Source organism: Euwallacea fornicatus, chromosome 7 (assembly GCF_040115645.1).
Source record: "Euwallacea fornicatus isolate EFF26 chromosome 7, ASM4011564v1, whole genome shotgun sequence".
Lineage (NCBI taxonomy): Eukaryota > Metazoa > Arthropoda > Insecta > Coleoptera > Curculionidae > Euwallacea > Euwallacea fornicatus.
Window position 1 is genome coordinate 3,337,912 of NC_089547.1, and position 20,699 is coordinate 3,358,610.

Below are 20,699 nucleotides of genomic sequence, written 5' to 3' on the forward strand. Positions count from 1 at the left end.
ACCTGTGAAATAACATTCAACTGGTATTAGAATCGCCGTATGTGACGCAAGTAAGAGTGAAATAGATATAATTCCAAGTAATAATGCTTTTGAGCGATTTACTCTATTGAATAAATGAAACAGAAAATTTCTGTCTGTTGACATAACCTTACAATTCCATGTGGCTTTATTTATATTTTTCTCCTTTTTAGTTCTTAAGTTTTGAAGGTATTTAAAAAGTTTTGAACCCTTTTTAGAAATTGTTTGAGTACAAAAAAAATCTTGATATTAAATTTATTATCATGGCACCAAAAAACCGGCGAAAACCCAACATTAGTGGGAAACAAAAGGGAAAATTATCCAGAAAGCAACTGAGGAAAGATAAGAGAAAAGAGAAGAAAATTAGAAGAAACGACTATCATTCCCAAAAGCGCAGTTTTTCTGCTTCCAAAAAAATGCTAGCGAATACAGAAAAACTAGGTATACAAGGTAAAAAGCTGTCGGAGGTTTGCTAGTTAGGCACTTTCACTACCCGACTTGCGTTTACGGAGGTTGTAGGAATAGACTAAGCACTTGCGTAAATATGTAAATATTGTACAAATTAGCTCGCAAATATGATTGTGAAGAAAGAAGACAATGAATCTCGCATGATACTTAAAATCTATCTCGCCGTGTCTGCCCTTGAGAATTACAACGTTTCCTTTTTATAGTCTTCCTAGATCTCCTGCTATAAAAACCCAAAAAAAAAGGGGGCCGCGCAGGTGCGGGTTAACCCAGGCTCTTTTTTTTTCTTCCGGCAGTTGTTCTAGAATGACCTGCCGGAAGTGCTAGGGGAAGATTTTTTCACCAGGTTTCACCCTAGGGTACATCACATTGTCAAGCCTGACAGGTGACAGTTGCTCCGCTACCAGCTCTGCCACCAGCTCCGCCACAAAGCCATTAAAAAAAGCTCTATCAACAATGCAAAGCACTCATATGAAAGCAATGGTAAAAGCTAATTCTCTTGTGAAAAGCTCTTGGGGAAATAAGGTAATAAACTAAGTACTCTTTATGAGTATTAAGGTCCATGCAAATGAGCAATTTTTTAATAGTCAATAATTTAGTCAATCAGAGTGGATGCATTTATTTAAACTGCTAAAGTATATATCACGTTTTTTAGGTTCTAAGCATTGAAGAAATACATAACAAAGAGAAAAGGGAACAGAAAAAAGTTCAAAAAGATATGATTAAGCAAAGGAAAAAACAGCTGTTAAGAGAAAACGAAAAGGAAGATGCAACAATTAGGAAACTAGAAAAGCAGCTTAAATTGCATAAAAGAAAGAGCAAATCCGTACCACAATCCTTTGTTACTGACGGCCTTGATTGTAAGTATGTTTTGCTATAATGAGACCTCTAGATCTACAAAAATATATATTTATTTAAACCTCACTCTGGAGCTTAACTAATTTTAAACCTGTTTAGATTTATTAGAAGTTTGTGATGTTGAGTATATGAAGAATTCAGCAACTGCAGAGCAGGACTTAAATGATATCAATGACAATTTTGAAGAGGATTATATTTTGATGACTGGGAAAGAAAAATTAAATAAAACAAAACAAAAAGCAAACAATCAGGACTCTAGCGAAGAAGAATACAGTGATGATGAAGACTTAGAGGACTTGTTGAGTGAAGATGATTGTGTTGATGATTTTCATAGTAATAGTGGTATGTCAAATAAAATTTCTAATAATCATTTTCACATTACTTATTCAATTAGGAGATGAAAATGTAAGCTTCAAAGTCAAAGAAGGAATTGACCACTTGGATATAAATTCTGAAAATGATACTGAAATTAAGAGAAAAAAGAGTCAATCATCATCAAGTGAGGAAGACTTTGAGTTGTGTGATATAAATGAATTAAGTGCATCAAAACAACATTCTTCTAAAAATGCAAAAGCTAAAAGAAAATTGTGCTTAAAAGAGAAAGATATTCCTTTATCTAAGAAAAAAAAGATTGAGAGCTTAAGTGAGCCAGAAGATGATAATGCCTTTTCTACATCAAATATTGAAGGTAAAGCTGAAGCGCAGGATGGAGGCGATGCAGATTGTGATAATGATAATAGGGAAGATTTTTGGGAGGATATCTATGGCAGGTTGAGATCCAAAGATGGAGCAGTACTAAATGTAAATATTTAATTTCCATGTCACCAAACAGCCATACATAGGTTATATCAAGAGATAGAAATGTTAAATATTTAGCTCTACTATTATTTAAAATATTCCCATAAATTTAGGAAATGTCCTGCATAAATTTAAAAAACAATTGGTTCCAATTGAAAAAGATGTAAACTGTTATTTTAGGAAAAAAAAGAGCGGAAGTACGTTCCTCCGGCAATACGAGCAAGGCTAGAAGCAAATGGAGGAGATGACGCAAAGCACAAAATGAAGCTGGACAAATTGAAAAAGCGACTTAAAGGTTGGTATTTATATATATATGGAAATCGGAAAACGAAGTGTATCTGCATTTTAAAACATCATCATTCTATTCTCATTTTTAGGACTTTTGAACAGATTGGCAGAAAGTAACATGCATAACATTGCCAACCAAATTGAAGAGCTCTACATGACTAATAGTCGCAATGATATGAACGAAACGTTAACCGCCCTTATTACCGAGTCTCTAATCAGTACTGTGATGACTCCAGAAAGATTATTAATGGAACATGTGCTGCTTATAGCAGTTTTACATGCCAATGTTGGAAATGAAGTGGGTAAGAAATGTTACAGACAAAATTTTCATACAGAAAAATCTAAATAATTTTTCTTTGCTATATGGTGGCATCATATCTATATTAGCGTTATATATATATATATATATTTCATAGTGTGTGTCTAATAAATATATTTCCTTAGGTGCTCATTTTCTGCAAGTAATCGCGAAATGCTTCGACAACCTTACAAAATCTTTCCAAAATGTCGAAAACAAAACTCTAGACAACGTAGTAACTGTTCTAGCTCAGCTTTATAATTTTAAAGTTTTCGACGCCAAACTTCTGTATGAAATCCTGCTTCATTTAGGAAGTAATTTTGAGGAAAAAAACGTGGACTGCATCTTGCACGTTCTGCGTAGCGTAGGGTTTAGTTTGCGAAAGGACGATCCCATAGCGTTGAAAAATTTAATATTGGAGTTACAGAAACAAGCTGCCAGTGTATCTGAAGGGAATGTGAGCGAGTGAGTATTTTGAGAAAATATCGATTAGGTCATATTAAATCAATAGCGTTTTAACACTGACTTTTTCCATAAATTTGATTTAATTTTATATTTTCTTTTACAGTTCAAGAGTCAAGTTTTTGCTAAATATTTTGTTGGCAATCAAGAACAATAATGTAACGAAAATACCCAATTACGACATCTCTTACTCCGAACATTTGAAAAAGATTATGAAAGGATTCATCAGGAAAGGCAATTATGTTACTCCTTTGAACATTTCGTTGGAAGATCTAAGGAACGGTAAGCACGGTTTCACGAACAAATTTATTATATTTCTTTGTATCTCTTACCTTTTCGAAAAAACCATAACGTGCCAATGTATAAACAAAATTATTCTATATCTTCCAACAGCGAAGTTTAAACTGTCAATTAATCATTTCTTGTAGACTAGTTTCTCAGTTAAAATAATATTTGAGAAATTATTTATTTAATTTTTAGCCGATGAAAGAGGTAAATGGTGGGTAGTTGGTTCGGCATGGACTGGCAAAATCGAAACCAGCTCCAAAAAAGAGGTAACTGGAAAATCGAACCGATTTTCTCAGCAGTTATTGGACCTGGCAAGAAAACAGAGAATGAATACTGATACGCGAAGAGATATATTTTGCATTCTAATGTCTGCTGAAGATTATCTAGATGCGTTTGAAAAACTATTAAGACTGGGCCTAAAAACACAACAGGAGCGTGAAATAATTCACATTATCGTGCATTGTTGCCTACACGAGAAGTCGTTTAATCCGTTTTACGCGGTTTTAGCTCAAAAGTTTTGTGAATATGACAGAAGATTTCAGGTGAGTTTGTGTTGGAAAAAATTATACAGGGTGTTTAATGGACCCACCGAAAGCATTTTTAAAAAACACATCTCAATGCATTGTAAATTCTCAACATATTTTTTAATGAAAATTATAGCAATTTTTTCTATTATTGTAGATGACAATTAAGTGTTCTGTGTGGGATAAATTGAAAACGCTAAATAGCCATTCGGGACTGCAAATATCGAGTTTGGCCAAACTCTTAACGCACTTATTTATCCATAAAGGACTGCCCATTTCAACATTAAAGGTAAGAACATACAGGTATATATTAAGAGGTTTTCGACGTAAATGTTCAGGAACAAATGGGTTATTTCCGCCTACATATTTAATTATCATCCTGTATAAGTGCTTTGCGAAATATGCTTTAACGCCTTATTAGAAATCATCTGTTTTCAGATCGTCCAATTTAGCGAGCTAGATAAAGTCACTCTTCGATTAGTTCGGCAAATTCTTCTCGGAATTCTATTACACGAAGAATTAGAAGCAGTGCAAGCAGTATTTACCAATATAGCTCTGGCGGATAAATTGAAAATGTTTAGGGAAAGTTTGCGATTATTTATTCACCATTTTTTACTGAGGAATTTGAAAGACGGTGTAGTTAACGAGGATCAAAAACGAAGTTTGGAAATTAGGGCTAAGATGGTAGACAAAATTTTAACCGCCAAAGAATTCAGGGGGAATTGGTGATAGAACGTTGTAGTTGATGCACATATTTTATGTGGGCAAAGCCTTAAAAGTAGTTTTTTGAACAAAATCTAAATTGAATTTGTTTTGTAAATATGCAGTTTAATATGTTTAAGCGTTGCTAATATAATTTTTTTATTGATAATACGAATTTTACTTCAGGTGTATTTCCAACAGTTTATAAGTTTACTGGACATTTTATTTGTCGCAATATGAAATCCAATCAGCTTAAATTAAAAATACCTTTTCGTTTGTTTCAAATCTTTAATTATTTAATTATTTTAAGTTTAAAACGTTAAAGAACTTAGATTATTTTCCAATTACGAACGGGATAAGATTATGTATAATCTATCTATATAACTTAAAATATATTTTTCGCAGTTAATAACTTCAAATTACACATAAATAAATGGTTTGTTTCATTGGGTGAAGTAATTTCAAGAAATCGCCAAAAAATCCCAAAGGAAAAGATGTATTTAATATTTAAAAAATTCAAGTGAAAAATTAAGTACAAAAACAAATAACTTTGCTGCGTTTATTATCACGAATAATAAAAAAAAATTCCCCGGAACGCATTAATTTATACCTAGATTTAATCCTCATACTGCATGTTTGACTATTACACCATGACAACTCAAACAGACACACCAGGGCATGACACGGTTTTGTGCACAAATCCACAGGATTTTAATAAAATTGATTAACGCACGTACAGTTTTAATCCCGAAATGCTATCAGCATGATCAAACAGAATCGCATAAGCGTAAAGATAAGGCATCAGTTTCCCGAGATATAATAACTTGTTTGGTAAGTGTTGGCGTTTGTTTATAAAATTTCCTACCGAGGAAAGCGAAGATTCATTATTATTGTGGAAAAGCTATAAAAAATGAAGAAGTTAATAGCTCTGGTGATGGTGTTAGTTTCTCTGAGTGAAACTTTTGAATTTGGTGACGGACAGGTGAGAGACATGTGTCTGTGTCCTCGAATTTATGCCCCGGTGTGTGCAAGTGACGCACGTACATATGGAAATCCATGCTTACTGGAATGTGAGTCAGCAAGACTGATGACTCGGGGCCTTGAGGAATTAAGAATCGAGAAGAATTCGGCCTGCGAAGGAGATGAAATATTGGATAGACTATCTGAAGTTATTGCCAATGAAGATTTGGAGAAAGAAATTGGAGGACAGCATCCTGCTCTGGGTTATTAGAAGTTTTAGAGCGTTTTACAGATTTATTAGAATTATTAAGTATTAAGATGCAATTTTGAAATTTAATTATTAAATAAATCGTGAAATTTATCGTAATATGGGTTTGAAATTCGCTTAGTTTTTTTAGCAATAGTGAGAAGCGCAGGTAATTAGTATGGATGGAGGAAAATGACGGCGGTGAAGGTGGACAATGATAATTTCATCGATTCTCATAATTCAGAGATCGTGTTGCAATTGTTAACGGACCTTCGACTTCAGAAAACACCACAAGAACAAATTCTCTCCTCCTCAATTTTGTATTAGTTTAACTATGTATGAATAACATCCAATTCTACAAAATTTATCAGATCTCTCTAAGAATTAAGTGTAAAGCAAAACTTAAATTCGATTATTTGGTTTTTGTTTTTAACATAGCACATTTCTAGTGAAGGTGTTGGAAGAGCGTCGAGCGGACTAACGTGACGCAGACTAGCATTAGAAAGCTTTTAATTTCAATTAAAGTCAGAATCAGCTGACTTAAGTCAAAAAATGACGGAATTCAGAAAAACAACAACAAATTTGAAGTAATGTGCTCGTGTAATGCTGTTTTACTACACTTCTAAATTATGATTAAATCCCGTGGCTCTGTATTGAAATCAATTGGATGTCGATATTCCAGCATGTACACCCCCGAGTCTATTTTTAGCGAGGAAAATATTAAAAAAACGGTGGCCAAATTCTCGTCCATGAAGGCGATAAGGATGATCCCTCACCAACCAACCAAGCGCGCTGGCGTGTTGATTCCGCTTTGTCTCGTCGACGGAAAGGTGGAGGTACTATACACCCTTAGGGCGGCAAATTTAAAATCCCACCGCGGTCAAGTGAGTTTTCCTGGTGGTATGCAAGATGTGACTGATAGGAATTTGGAAGAGACCGCATTAAGAGAAACTGAAGAAGAATTGGGCATTGAAGGAGATGACATTGAAATATGGGGCAGTGGTAATGTGATAGTAACTAGACATGAAACCGATGTAACCCCTGTAATTGGCAAGATAAAAGGAGAGTACAAATCCCAAAGACTCAAAGTTAACCCTTCAGAAGTTGAAGATGTTTTCACAGTGTCTCTCGAAGAACTATGCAAGCCTGAAAACTTAAGATACACACAATTTAGAGGTGTCTTTGCTTCCATGCCAGTCTTCCTTGGTGGAAAATTGAGAATTTGGGGACTTACCGCGCTCTTAACTCACCGGTTTTTGAGTAGCTTACTACCCCATCAGGCATATTCCCATAACATTGAACATGTGCATCCTGTAAAGTCAGGTACTTCCAGACACACCTTGAGGTAAGACAGGACATTCCAATTTAGTACCATCATGGTTATGTAAACAATTTTATTTATTAACTATTATTTAAAACTGTTGTGGTTATCGTTTTTGTTGTACTAGAACAAATTTCACGATATAAAATTTTAGTTTATGTTATGAGGTTGTTAACAAGTTTTTATTTTATTAGCATATTGTTTAGTGACCAGTCAAATATGTAGGTACCTTATTCGACCAACACACTTGGAATTCAGAAACCACAGTAAATGTTTACCATAGATAAAACGAATGGAATTAATGGAAAAATAAGGTAGTAGGAGCGGAAGATACTTATGAGTACTCTCCTAAGCTGGTTTGTGAATTCTTATTTTGTGAAAATTGTGGTTAAGAAGGAAGTGACATCGATTTTCGCTGCTCGATTAAAAATTTATTCATGTGTTACATTTTTTGGCGTACCCATGTGAAGCCGTTTTTCATTTTTGTATTATAATCTGGTTGGTAATGGCGGCGTATATCAATGTACACTTAGGCAGAGTATATTTTCTTTATGTAACTGTGAAAAGTAAGCCAAAATAAACGATACTGACTTTCTCATGAAAAACGTTTTTCAAACATATCCATCCTTATTATTTCAGCACAAAAGCGCGAAGAGGTGATCTAGAAAGGAAAAAAAAACATAATCTGAACTTTTATTTATTTTAATCAAAGATATGCCACTGTGCAATATTTGAAACTGCTTATAAAAAATGTTAAAAGTGAATACCATCAAAAACAATTATTTGGAAGGTTGTACACAAGTCAAATGCTTTTGCACAGTAGCATTCGATCGGCCACGCGAAAAACCACATTCAAGCGGCCTTCGCAATAGCCAACCCATAAATACATACATAAGAATAACGAATTAATGATATACCTTAACATAGCAAATATACTGCTTACAGCATGTAAAATACTTCTGAAAAAATAAATTTTAAATGACGAGGTTCTTTCTGAAAAAATGTCAAAAATTAAAAATATGAAGCTTTTCGCTTATTAGCTATGTTGGTAATAATGATTGGATAAACGTTTTATTCAGTTAGTATACCGGGCAAAACGGAACGACCTTAGCAGTAAAGAGCTTCTAAATTCGACAATAAGGTTTTTTGCTGAGACTTGTATAATAGGACGACAGCATCTAAACATGGACTGCCCATGTGGATGGTGACGTTTACGTAAGTTTTACATTATTTTTACAAGATAACGTGAAATAAACGTATAATGCAAAAGCATACCAGGGGCAAAACATTTCTAGTTTTCCATGGTTCGTTTATGTTGACGTAATGAGACTGTAACCAATATTTATCATCCGGTACATAAAAGAATTGAAAACATTATATAAAATAACGTTAGCTTTAGCGTGTGAGGAAAGCTTTGAAGGCATTTCCGCAAAGTTCCAGCAGCAGGTATTTCATGGAAACAGAGCTAAAACTTTCGTCACATGCCCAATCATTCGCGCAAACATTTCCTTGTTAGTTGTAGCCTTGCTACCATTATAAGATCATATGCAACTTACGGAAAAACAGGAAATTTTCAACGAACCGAAAATTGCAATAAGCCTTCATTTAGTGTTTCCATGATTGTATCATATCAGGAATATAATATGCAAACAAATATTTACACCAGGGTTTTTCCGCCTTCGCGTGAACTTGTAATGCCGCTTGGTATTTTCTACCAGTCCTATCCTGTTATACTATTCCATAACAACCGACCATTCTTCCAATAATAATAACTTATATAGAAAATACTACAACATGCCAACGAAACAAAAAATACTGCAAAAGCCGCCAATTTTAGCTCTTCCCTGAATAAATTTCGCAAGTGGCAGTTAAGTAGGAAAGTAGGCAATCAATTAAGGATCAAATTTTCAATGCGCTGTTAACTTTGACATTATACCACAGAAACCAAGAATTTGGTTAATACTTTCATATCTCTATGGAATTAACTTCTAGGTAAAGCTGACAGCGCATTAGTAATTGATCCTTAAATAAAATCTAGTTTTAGCCCGCCGAAACTACGAAACGTGATTGCGTAAGAGCCTCATATACAAGAAGTGTGTTCCTTAACCCTTTACTGCTGTTAATCACTCGCAGAAGCACGAAAAAGCATAAATTTTGACTCTAACAAGGATCAACAAACCACGCACATCTACTGCAGTTAAGAGCAAGATCGACTCGCGAGTAACCGAAGTAGATGTTAAGCGTTAAACTAAAGTGACAAGTAAAATATCTTTATGAGTCTAAAATAGGAATGGAGGTCGTGAAGACCGGCATTTCCAGTTCTATTCTGGCGGTTGTTCGAAGGCCCAGTTGGTTCTTAATGTGACTGATAATGTCCTGATCGGCAGGGCAGCTCTGTCTGAAGGCCTCTAGTTCGTACATGTTGGTCATGTACCTGAAATTTAACGTGGTCGAACATAAATTATGAGATTCTGTAGCACTTCCAGAATGACAGAATAGGTGACATGCTATGTAAATTTAGTGGAAGTTGAGAATTCTTGAGCACTCTCTATACTTGGTTTGTTGCGTGGATCGTTTTATATTTTTTGAATTTTACAAGTATTCCCCAACGTTTGTGTCAAAACGCAGTGTTCGTCCATAGTTATCACGCACCAAGTCTCACTTTCCTACGTTATAAGCTTCAAAAGAAGGGGTGGGGGCATTATGTACCGCCTCACTATAGATAAATGACAATGACAGTTGTTGACAACCATGCGACAATTTTGGAAAGATTTGACCCACAAATTCCTACAAATCGAAGCTATTTAAACGTATTTCCCCATATTCATGTTTATAGTTCAAAAATTTGATGACGAATTACTTCTAAATTTTAAACCTCGTAAAACACTACTTACCTCCACAAGCCGGTAAATTTGGTGGGAATTTCGAACTTCCTAAAGGCCTTAGCGCCAATCCTAATATGCTGCAGCCGTGGCATTAATTCGCAATCAAAGCAGGACATAGTATCACCTAAAAATGATCGCTAGTTAGTTCAGTTCGGGGTATTCCAACTGAGGGTTAGTTCAGGATGTTCCAACTGACTAACAATCGGACCGAGAAGTTTCAATTTGCTTAATACAATGTCAATGTGGGTCAGTATCGGATAGTAATCAAGGTGACGTCAACAATAGTTATCGGTCAGGAGGAAATTGTCGGGGATAATGGCGGTTAATATTCAAAGTGCAGTTTTTCAAGAAAACACCAAAATGATCTATTAACTTTAGAGCACGTATGTCTCGCAATTACAGGTGGAAATTTTCCGATAATTGCATTCCTCAAATGAACAGTTTAGCATATGAAGGAAATATCCGAGTTAATAATATCGCATAATTGGTCGACGATTTTCGATACCATTTTTAACCGAGGAATGGAATCCGGGGGAAATGGGGGCAATATGGTGACGAGATGACAAAATTTCATTAGTAAGCGCGCCACCCGGACACCTTGTTGTTTCTGATGATAGACCCATAAAGACCGATCATTCTGAACCTATCACCATTTGGCTGGTGCCGTTCGTACAGCTGTGAGGTGTGAACATTGAGGTTCAACTATAGAAAATTGAGCGGACGCACAACGCGTGGAAATCGTGAAAATCCACGATCAAAATGATGAGAATTTCGCGGAGACGGTTAAAAAATGTGGATTTTTCTCATTACATTCGTTCCCATTAATCGAGAAATTTGAAATAGGCGGGTCGGTCACAACCCAGCAGGGACCAGCCTATGAGTGTCCAGCTCGATTTAATGAAAATGTTGCAGCTGTTAGTGAGAGTGTTAACCAAAGTTCTTCCACCTCGATTTGCTATAGTTCTCAGTAATTAGGAGTTCCATGAAGCAGCAAATAGCGAATTTTGACTAAAGATGTGCATTTGCAAGCTTACAAGATTCGGTTGACATCACATTTAAAGCCATTAGACCATGCACAGCGCCGAACTTTCACATAATGGATGTTAGAGCAACAACAAGGGTGTGATGGGTTTTCAGAGAAAATCACCATTCACTTCTTCAACGTTCATCAGAGATCAAAAGTTTTTTCCCTCAAACGAGGGAGAAAAGTTTCTTTTTTTATGCAGATCGAGATAAATAACTGCCGGATAAGATACGCTGTGTACTACGTAAATCTTATGTTGGTGCAACGATACTTTTCTGGTTCGTGATATCATTTGTTGTCTGCGCACTTTATAGAGAGCTACCAAGTTCAATATTTACCACATCCTCAACATTAATCATTGTTAATAAATAAATATTTGTCTATGTACCGCTGAGGTAACGTTTGCTTAGTAAAAATGGAAATAAAATTAGTGAGGTCAAGTATTCATTGTGGTTTTTTATCCTTGAAGACAACAAAAGCTAGATTCTCAGAAAACTCCAAAGATTATATTAAAGACTCTTCAATGGTATTCGGTTCTCAGTACTTTAAAGACGTATAACAGTGGGTTAAGCGCGGAATTTCGCAATTCCTTGGTAGCCCGACTAAGCAGCCAGCTATAGCATAAAGATATTTCTATTACTATCAGGTGTGAAATTTACATTATGTAGTACGATTTGGGTATGGATCTAAGTTACTTGTAATTTTTAGACGAATAATACATAAATACACAGAAAGAAGAATTAACGTGATATTTAACACGCCTGAGTGTTTCTATCATATTATCAGAATGAACTAGGTTATTCAGATTTGGCCACTTTCATGTAGAGAAATAGGGTTTACAATATAGGGTGTGCCATTAAGACCGGCTATTTGAAAAATTGAAAAAATACCATGTTTTATTTGAAAAGCTCTTATATTTTTATTACAACAAAGAGAGAAAACATAGAAGTTATTGATGGAACACAATATCCGATAAATAGCCCCCCCTCGTGACTGATTGCACTTGTTGATTCTTTTGACGAAATTTTCGTTCACACGTTGACGAAGTGATGGCTCAATTTCATCATTAATGGCACGTTGAGTCTTGTCTTTCAGTTTTAGTTAGAGGCATACACTTTCCCTTTCAAAGAGCCGCAAAAAGAAAAAAATCCAACGACCTCAAATCGCACGATCGTGGAGGCCACATCGCCGCGGCACGCGATAACTCTCCCTTAAAATTTCGTCTTCAACTATTCCGTCGCTTCGTTTGCTGTGCGGCAGGTTGCGTCGTTCATGTATGTGAGGTCCATTGTAGCAAATTGAGTCCAAAAGAAGTTCTATTAACATTTCACAGTAACCATGGTATTGCTAGTGGTCCAATTACTCTGCTAGTCCAAAATGCGGACGAAACGGTGGTCCGCGGTGAGTGCATGGGACGTTGAGGGGTCACTCTTGGATTTTCAACTCCCCAAATGCGACAATTTTGTTGGTTGACATAGACATGAAGTAGCAAATGCACCTCATCAGAGAGAAGCGTTTAGGGAACTAAAGTTTTTTTTGCCAATACTGCACTAGTATGTATAGTGATGCTAAAAAACCGACAAGAACACCATATAAAAGGTGCTCCAAAATAGACGTACCTTTTATTTGGTTATATGGCTTATATGGAAAGTAAAAGCAAATTAAAATGCAAAGAACATCGGTTTAATCCAATTTATTGCTTTATTTTGAGCGTTGATCTGTGCCATTTATGTATGAAAAATAATATCACTCAAATATTCACCATGACTGATTTTACAGTGGTCCACACGATGGTCGAAGTTTTCGATGACATTTTCCAACGTGGTCGACTTAATTGCATTTATCTCGACAATAATGTCGTTTTCAAGGCCTTGGATGGTTCAAGAATATTTTCCTTCTCAAAAAAAAAGAGTCGAGAGATGGCAAATTGCATAAACGAGGGGGCCAAGACACTTTTCAATTTGGTGAAATTACGCGTTCGCCAAATTTTGACTGCAACAATTCAAAGTTTGCACGAGTTGTTCGGCATGTCGCACCGTCTTGTTGAAAGTAAAAGTCCTTTATGTCAGTACGATTAATTTTCGGAAAAAAAAATTCCTTATCACGCCACGGTATAGGTCAGTATTCACAATAACCGTATTTCAATCATCACTTTCAAATAAATAAAGATCAATGATTCACACCAGACAGTCACTTTTGGAGGACGCATGGGTTGTTCTCGATATTCTCTGGGATTCTCATTGGTCCAAATGCGACAATTTTGCTCATTCACCGTCCCATTTAACGCGAAACGCACTTCATCGCTAGAGATTATTTTCGATGAAAAAGTGGCATCAATTGCATGATGTTCAATGAGCTAGTCCGAGAAAAGACGACGGGTAAAATGATCTTCCGGCTTGAGTTCTTGTGTTAATCGAATCTTGCATGCATATAAACTCAAGTCTTGATGCATAATACGGCGTAGGAAATGGCCAATTCTTGCGACCGACGAGTTCCATTAAATTTTGGGTCTTCTTTGACACTTTCTTTCACAGCAGCGATATTTTCTGGTGTACGAACACTTCTACGCCTGACAGTTCTTGGCACAGATCACTAACTGAACCGGTCGACTCACAGTTGCTCACTAAACGACCGATTGTGCTCTCGTTTGGACGGTTATGCCTATCGAAAAAATCACGCAGTGCGCGAAACATATTTTTTATTTTTTTAGTGCCTTGAAATAACTTTAATTCGTTCACTCGCAATTCGACTCCACAGCGATAAATGGCAGACATTCAACTGTCGTGATGACATCTAGTTGACAGAAAAACAAAAGAGCGTTTCTGTCAAATTGACGTTTACTTTTCGGCACCACATTTGACGGACGCGTTAGAAATAACTCTTGCTCTTTTCTGATTAGTCGACAACTAGCCCGGTTTGAGTCTAATGCACAGCTGAAGGATGGAGATCGACAGTTTTCTAGCCTTCTTGCGGCACGTGCTATCGATATTTTTGTCAACGATGGTGGGAAAGAGGTTTTAACGCACGCATGCCAATGGCCACGGTTGCATAGTGCCTAGACAACAAATTAGCCGTTTGACATTGACATTTTGCTCTGTTTTGTTACACCCGGCATAAAGCAGAGAAACGCAGAAGAAAACGTTTAGTCGAGACACCTTGCACTGACGCAACTGCAATTATCTTCATTGAAGCAGAAATACGCCTAAAGAGGGACATAAAGGCGATTTAATTTTACATTTTAGTGAAAAAGACTGCCTTACCTGTTAGGAACCTCGTTCCCCTTTTAACAAGAAAGTCATTGATCCTTTCTAGATGGGACAACAGAGGTTGACTAGCCTCCTTCGTGTCCGGTGACTCGTATTTGGTTACGTACATTTTGAATTTAGTATACAAATTTTCAATTAAAGTTGCTACTTCCTTGTCCTGAAAGAGAAAAAAAAACGATATAATTCATCGTAAATATATTAATATGCGCATAAACTTCGATGTTAATTAAAAATATGCGGTTCAATTAGACCGACAAGGCGGATTTCGAGATGGTGATAAAATACCATCGTTGAGTGCATTGTTCCTAAACATACCTAAATCATTAACGCCTCAAGTCATTCGCCAATTTGTGTCTATTTATTTATATTGAAAATGCAAATTTAATTGCGTTATATCAGCTGCAGGCTTGACTGCAAGCGTGTAATATTTCGGTTTTCAGTTAGTTATAGATTTATCTGATAATAGCGTGAGAGTAACAATAAAATAATGAAAACCAAAGCGAAACAACTTCAATTCACCATCACCATGGCAAATGTCTAAAGAATTGAAGTGAATCAATCTTTTTTTTGGAGCGATTTTGTAGTAGTGAGGTTCGCGATTAAATGAAATTAAATCCAAATGGGAGAGGTTGAGAACGTTCATTTGCGACGGGAATTTACTGCGAAGTACCAAATAGGGGGAAAGCGAAGGCATTCGCAGGGTGTAAAGGTGTACTTTTGCTCTAAACGTAAAATGGTCATTGGCGGACATTTTAGGAATGCCAGAGAAGGGACTCGACCTGTTGGATAGGACAATAGCACGAACATTTAAGAGTGACTTAAATGTTCCGAACGGTTACTGTTAGCCTGCGAACAGCGAAAGGTCCCTACAGGGCACTTTGATGGAGGATCCTCATGGGCGTGAAATTTTAAATAAATGAGAGCCATTTGAGGGATTGAAAAGTGCCACGACAGATACTTTCCTGCACCGCAGGAAGTGAATCATCAAATTCCCATCCGTTGCTTCTCAATGAGTTACATAACGATCCCAATAATATAAATAAAATGGTTATAGATAAAAGAAAACGCCATTGATATCTTCCACATTAATTATACGTAATTAATAATTAATTAATTGAATAATTGAAACTTCATGATAAGGCAAAGACGTTGGATATTGCAATACGAAAACTACCAGTGATTTCTTTTGAATATTTACAAGTGACCCTATGATGCTATCCTTCAAGTCATTGAGCTCTTATAGGAACAAAATTATTTAGATTCGATGAGACACAGGTGGAATATTTTTCGATGATTTCTTGTATCTTTCCGTATCTTTTCATGTTTTAAATACAGGGGGTACTTCGTCAAATAATGATAACTGCGATGTAGTACTGGGAATCTCGGGGATGATATTGGGGGGGAAATCTACGGGGCTGCCACATAGTTTTCAACGACAATGTAATCACATCGCAACATAACCGCATGGAAATTTAAAGGTTAATTCAATCGCACAATGATTAACCCGAATTTTTCTAGTGTTGCTTTCGAAGCGATTACAACCAGCCCGATTTTTTGCACGAAAGTGGGGGGCAAATGAGCGTTTAAAAGCATTGAGATTTAAAGCGTGGTTTCGTAGCTATGGGCGTCATCAGACACAAAATCCACGGTTAAGATGTCAGTTACAATACACCCACAAACACACCCCCCAAGTGGGACCATTCTGCGATACTTCCATAAAAATGATTGAACGCGAGACAGACGTGGCAGTAATAGTTGATACTTTGTACCGTTTTCATAATAAAAGAAGAACATTTTCATTTCATTCGTTGTTTAAATATTTCAAAATATCGTTCCTCTCCCCCTTCTCTAAAGCTGGACTTAGCAAGTTATTACTATAGGCCGATGATGATACTGCGTCTGATGATCGCTCTTCGAAGTGAAACGCTGGCAACTCGCTCAAAAAAAACATATTAAGACCTTATCAAAAATACTTTCCTACTTTTATCGCATCCAAATATCTGAGTGTACTAACCTGGACGAACAAATTATGCCCACCAGGCACGGACTTCATAATGTGCCTCTCTATTTTTTCGTTTTCCAAAATAGCCATGCCTCGGTCGATCAGGATGGGCGGTGGTGTGGCTTCAAAGTTGGTTCTGAAGTCGGGCGGAGGTTTCTGCATATCCACTGTCGTCACCTTGAGGCTGATGGTCTTCAACTCGGCCAGCAGGTATAATTCCATGAAGTATTCCTGGCAGAAGAGGCACGCACCTTTGCGACGTCCATCGATGGTTGACGCCTGACATAAGGGATACTGATTAGGTTTAGGAATTATGCGATGAGCAATATACTAGGTGATTAAGGAAGATGGCTTGCCTTTATAACTTTTTTCTTTCTAAACTTAGAAAGTTGAAACTTGGAGGGAAGCTACGTGAGAATAGAGCCGATCGATTGACTTTAATGGCGTTTATCCAGCATTTACGCTTTAACCGGATATGACCTTAACTTTCGATTTTTAAATGTAATGCCCTGTAAATTTTTACTTTTCTGGAATCTAGAGGTCATTTTTAGTCTAAAAATATGTCATTAAAAAAATGTGGTTTTTTAATCAATGCTATTTGGGATAGAAACAGCACGAGGACATATAGCGCATCAGTGACCTACAACGTGTACCAGTTCCATCACCTTACGGTGTATAGAGATCGTACAACCTGGACAGTTTTTGTTCATGCACATCAAAGATATTCAGTGCAGTAAAACTTGGCTATAACGAATCTTCATAGGACTTGGTCCGTCGTTCGATAGGGGCCACAGAGGGAAAAAGCTTGTTGATTCAAAATCTTTGCTTTAACCAAATGCCAAATTATACAATTTTCCGTTGTGGTAAATAGATATATAAAAGTAAATAGGTAATATACTGAATGAGAAAAAAACAACAAAAATCTTTAAAAAATCTATATTTGGATAGGAAAAGTCCTTGACTCTGCACTGTGCAGTTCTTCAAAATCCCTTTGGTTATTTTTTCTACAAAAAATTTTCCTTTTCTGGATAAGACATCTCTCCATCATATGCTACGATCTGCAAAGCCGAAAGGGTCTCTTGGGCTGTAGGGATTAAAACTTCATGACTCCAGACAATTTCCTCTTCATCACTCGACCCGTTTTAATATTTAACATTGGCAGTTATTGGAGCGATGTTAACATCATTGGGAAATTCAGCAACTTCCGCGTGTTCATTAACCACGTCATATTCATTTAAGTTAATTTCCTCAAAATCAGATATATGCTTGTCTCTCCCAGCAGTTCGTTCACAGCAGCATCTCTCGAGGGTTCGTTCTAGCCGGGCTTTAAACCAACTCTACCCTAACTAAAACCGAACTCTATAAGAAGTTCTAAAAAATATTAAATATGGAGCGTTCGTTATAACAGAGTCTTCGCTACAGCCGAGTTCTACTCTAATCACTTCTACAGTAGCTCTCCTACGTGGATTACCAATACCTCAGATCCTCTAAATAAATGTTTTATCTACACCCATCGCAGCTAAAAAAAGCATTGCTTTTACCACTCCTACAGCATTATTTGCAGTTTCAGTCATTCTGGGATACGTTCGCAGCAACAATATCGGTGGGAGTGTTATCTCCAAACCCAATATTTATATATGGTTGAGGATAGGTCATTGCTATTTTTAATAGTATGATTATTTGGTTGGGATTTATCCGATCATTTAATTATGAGCTACTTATTGTTACACTTGCTCGGCATACACGTTTCATTATTACCACGATTACAGGAATGACACACATTGAGAAACACCTTTACGGATCCTAATCACCTATGAGGTCATGCATGTGCACTAGATCTGCGGTAAATAATGGATTTATCCGGAAAAGGTACCTTTATAGTATGGTGAACGTAGTCCCATGTTTGCAAATCAAGCTGAAAACTCCATAATCTAGCAATAACTACAAGAGAAGTGACCGCCGTTAATCAATTCCTGTAATGAACTGGTTGGCTATAATAAATTAGTTATTACCTGAAATATACATAAATAATACATTCCATTAAACACCATAATTAGAAACCAATAATATTTATGAGAAAGCAATTTAGGGCTCGAGCAATAAATTACTACAACTTCTTTCATTAAGCTTTCATCGAGCATTATAGTCGCACCTTTAGTGATAGTTCAAATACTGCTTCATGTAAATCAACCGAATCCTCCCCAAAATTAACAAATAACAGTTTGAGTAATATTCCGTGTTGCAAAACAGAGGAGCAGTCACCTTTCAATGATATTTATATTACCTTAAGGTATATCTAAGGTGTGCTTAGGCCATGACACCTAAAAGATCCATTCAAGCGAAGTTTAAAAGTTTAGGAGTGATCGTCATGCACTTACTCGAAGCCAAAAGGGCAGAGATGTTGAAAAAGACTAAAACTTCTTAAAATGGTAAGCTGAGATTGAATTGGAATGTGCGGAGTTCAGGGCTGATGCAGGAGACATATTGCAGGGATTTAAAAGTTGATGTGGTTAGAAATATGATTCGAGATAGGGCAAAAGGGGAAGGTCGGTGATAAGTAGTTGTACTGGGACGTAGCCCTGAGGACTAATTGGGCCATTTAATAAATAAATAGTATGTGGGAATGCTTCTTATTAGACACGCTTCGTTATTTTTAATTACGAGGTTACACTCAAGGGTCAAATCAGTACCTAAAATCTGTGTATAGTAAAAACTTTGTGATCCTGTATAATTATTGAAGTCTCGACTTCAACACTTACAGTTACACAATCGTTTTCGGTTCCAACTTCCTAAAATTCTCGCTATAAAATTAAAATTTTCCGCATGAAATTCCCTTCAGCACTTCGAAGTATCACTTTACGTTTGAGAATTTACTTTAAGACTTTCGGAATGAAATCTCCGCGTTTGATGTGAAATATCGTGAAATACCGCGAAATCCTACCGACTCGCCGAAAAACTGCATCGTTCCAAACTTACGTTTTCTCTTTCAAGCAAAATAAAAAAAATATTATTTTTTAAAATTTTATTGTTCCACTAAAAAAACATGAAAAATACATCTAGACAGGAGCAAAATATCCCACGATTAGTTCAGGCTGGTCGGTGTTTAAGAATATCGTGTATCAGGGTCCCTAGGTATCGCGAAGCCCGACTAAATTCTCGAAAAATGGTTTGGTAACATGAGACGACTTACTGAAAAGCCACGAGAATTGACAATTTATTTAAAATTTAAATTAAATCGACATTTTTTAAAATTATTTACAGTTAAACCCGAGGTTAAACCAGTTCGGATTTGGTCTTGTTCCTCTACAGTTTAATCAAGTTTTGTTACCGCGAAAAAAAAATCCACATAAAATCAATATTTTATAAATCCAGCTTCAAGCGAGTCAATATGCCCTTTGAGCCATTTTCAAAGTCTTACAACTTCAAAACATGTAAGCGAATTGATTTACTCCTTACAATATTGTGAATTCCATTGTACTATTTTTTTTTTTAATATTTGACTAAATTTAGTCTCCTTAATGAGGGATCGAGTGACCAGGCGAGATTTAAAAATTTAGCGTTCTTAATTAACACAGTAATTAACGCAGCAACCTAAACCATGTGTGGGCTCTAATTGCGTATATTGCTTTACCCTCATGGAAGAAAAGGCTCCAAAAGGAGAAGAAAGCTTATGGCGATTTCACTTTCAATCAATAAATGTTGGTTTCACTAGTTCTTTTTTCGCAAAAGAGACCCAGATTATTAATTTATTTCGTATTATGAATATCTTGTTTGTTCTGTTACCTTTCGGCTGAGTCATCTAAGAAACGACATCGGTACAAAAACATACAAAAAAAAAAAAATCCATTTGCCTTTTGCAAAGGTAAAAAAACTCAACGGTCTTTTTTGCAAGCGCACAGCTCACCGGTCTGACAATGGAATCGATACGCGAAGCGAAAAAATATACAGCGTGTTCAAGGTAAAAATACACAAGATATCGAAGTTTTTGGAGGGATCCTAAACAGATTGCGAAATCCTTGGAATTGGTCCAAATGTGGGTATCAAACTGGATCTCACGCTTGTGGGGCGCCCATACGGATCTACTGTGAGATTAAAAATTTACAAGTGTGGAATACTTCGTTTTTCATTTGTACATGACACGAAACTAGATTTTGGTTGAAATATCACATTTGGTTCCAACTTATGGGTGGTTTAATGTCAGTACAGTGACGTGCCGAAACAGTGAGTGCAATCTACAAAATAATTGCAGCAGATTCTCTTGGGCATTTCTTATTTGCAACTTTTACTTCCCTC

The 20,699-nt window shown here is 36.3% G+C and overlaps 3 protein-coding genes across 6 annotated transcripts in view; 2 read left to right on the plus strand and 1 right to left on the minus strand.

Annotated features, from left to right (window-relative positions):
- Positions 1 to 128: 128 nt before the first annotated feature.
- Positions 129 to 4,870, plus strand: LOC136339860 (nucleolar MIF4G domain-containing protein 1 homolog). Of its 4 annotated transcripts, none has more exons than XM_066283420.1 (12): positions 129 to 472; positions 912 to 1,008; positions 1,139 to 1,343; positions 1,441 to 1,683; positions 1,736 to 2,142; positions 2,320 to 2,434; positions 2,517 to 2,729; positions 2,872 to 3,190; positions 3,294 to 3,469; positions 3,668 to 4,017; positions 4,157 to 4,288; positions 4,438 to 4,870. In XM_066283420.1, exons 1-12 carry the CDS (start codon positions 282 to 284, stop codon positions 4,726 to 4,728), a joined length of 2,739 nt encoding a protein of 912 aa, XP_066139517.1. In that variant the 5' UTR covers positions 129 to 281; the 3' UTR covers positions 4,729 to 4,870. The 4 variants fall into 4 exon arrangements, with proteins under 4 accessions (XP_066139517.1, XP_066139515.1, XP_066139516.1 ...); XM_066283418.1 differs by having other exon boundaries at positions 129 to 468; positions 842 to 1,008; XM_066283419.1 differs by having other exon boundaries at positions 129 to 459; positions 842 to 1,008.
- A 1,057-nt stretch (positions 4,871 to 5,927) lies between these two features.
- LOC136339869 (mitochondrial coenzyme A diphosphatase NUDT8) lies at positions 5,928 to 7,834 on the plus strand. Its single transcript, XM_066283438.1, has one exon. The coding sequence runs from the start codon at positions 6,538 to 6,540 to the stop codon at positions 7,255 to 7,257; it is 720 nt and encodes a 239-aa protein (XP_066139535.1). The 5' UTR covers positions 5,928 to 6,537; the 3' UTR covers positions 7,258 to 7,834.
- A 76-nt stretch (positions 7,835 to 7,910) lies between these two features.
- The window catches only part of Clic (chloride intracellular channel protein 5), a 32,551-nt gene continuing 19,762 nt past the window's right edge, over positions 7,911 to 20,699 (minus strand). Inside the window, exons 2-5 of the mRNA XM_066283436.1 lie at positions 16,419 to 16,685; positions 14,399 to 14,561; positions 10,124 to 10,238; positions 7,911 to 9,663 (exon numbers count right to left, since the gene is read on the minus strand). Of these exons, the coding sequence (XP_066139533.1) occupies positions 9,501 to 9,663; positions 10,124 to 10,238; positions 14,399 to 14,561; positions 16,419 to 16,685 (708 nt within the window). The 3' untranslated portion in view covers positions 7,911 to 9,500. The remainder of the gene's footprint in view (positions 9,664 to 10,123; positions 10,239 to 14,398; positions 14,562 to 16,418; positions 16,686 to 20,699) is intronic.

Bases quoted from the DNA above. Each gene is read 5' to 3' on its own strand.
- LOC136339860 (XM_066283418.1), top strand. From the start codon at position 282: ATGGCACCAAAAAACCGGCGAAAACCCAACATTAGTGGGAAACAAAAG. The intron at 3,191-3,293 runs GTGAGTATTTTG...TTTCTTTTACAG, and splicing joins TCTGAAGGGAATGTGAGCGA to TTCAAGAGTCAAGTTTTTGC. The intron at 4,289-4,437 runs GTAAGAACATAC...ATCTGTTTTCAG, and splicing joins TGCCCATTTCAACATTAAAG to ATCGTCCAATTTAGCGAGCT.
- LOC136339869 (XM_066283438.1), top strand. From the start codon at position 6,538: ATGATTAAATCCCGTGGCTCTGTATTGAAATCAATTGGATGTCGATAT.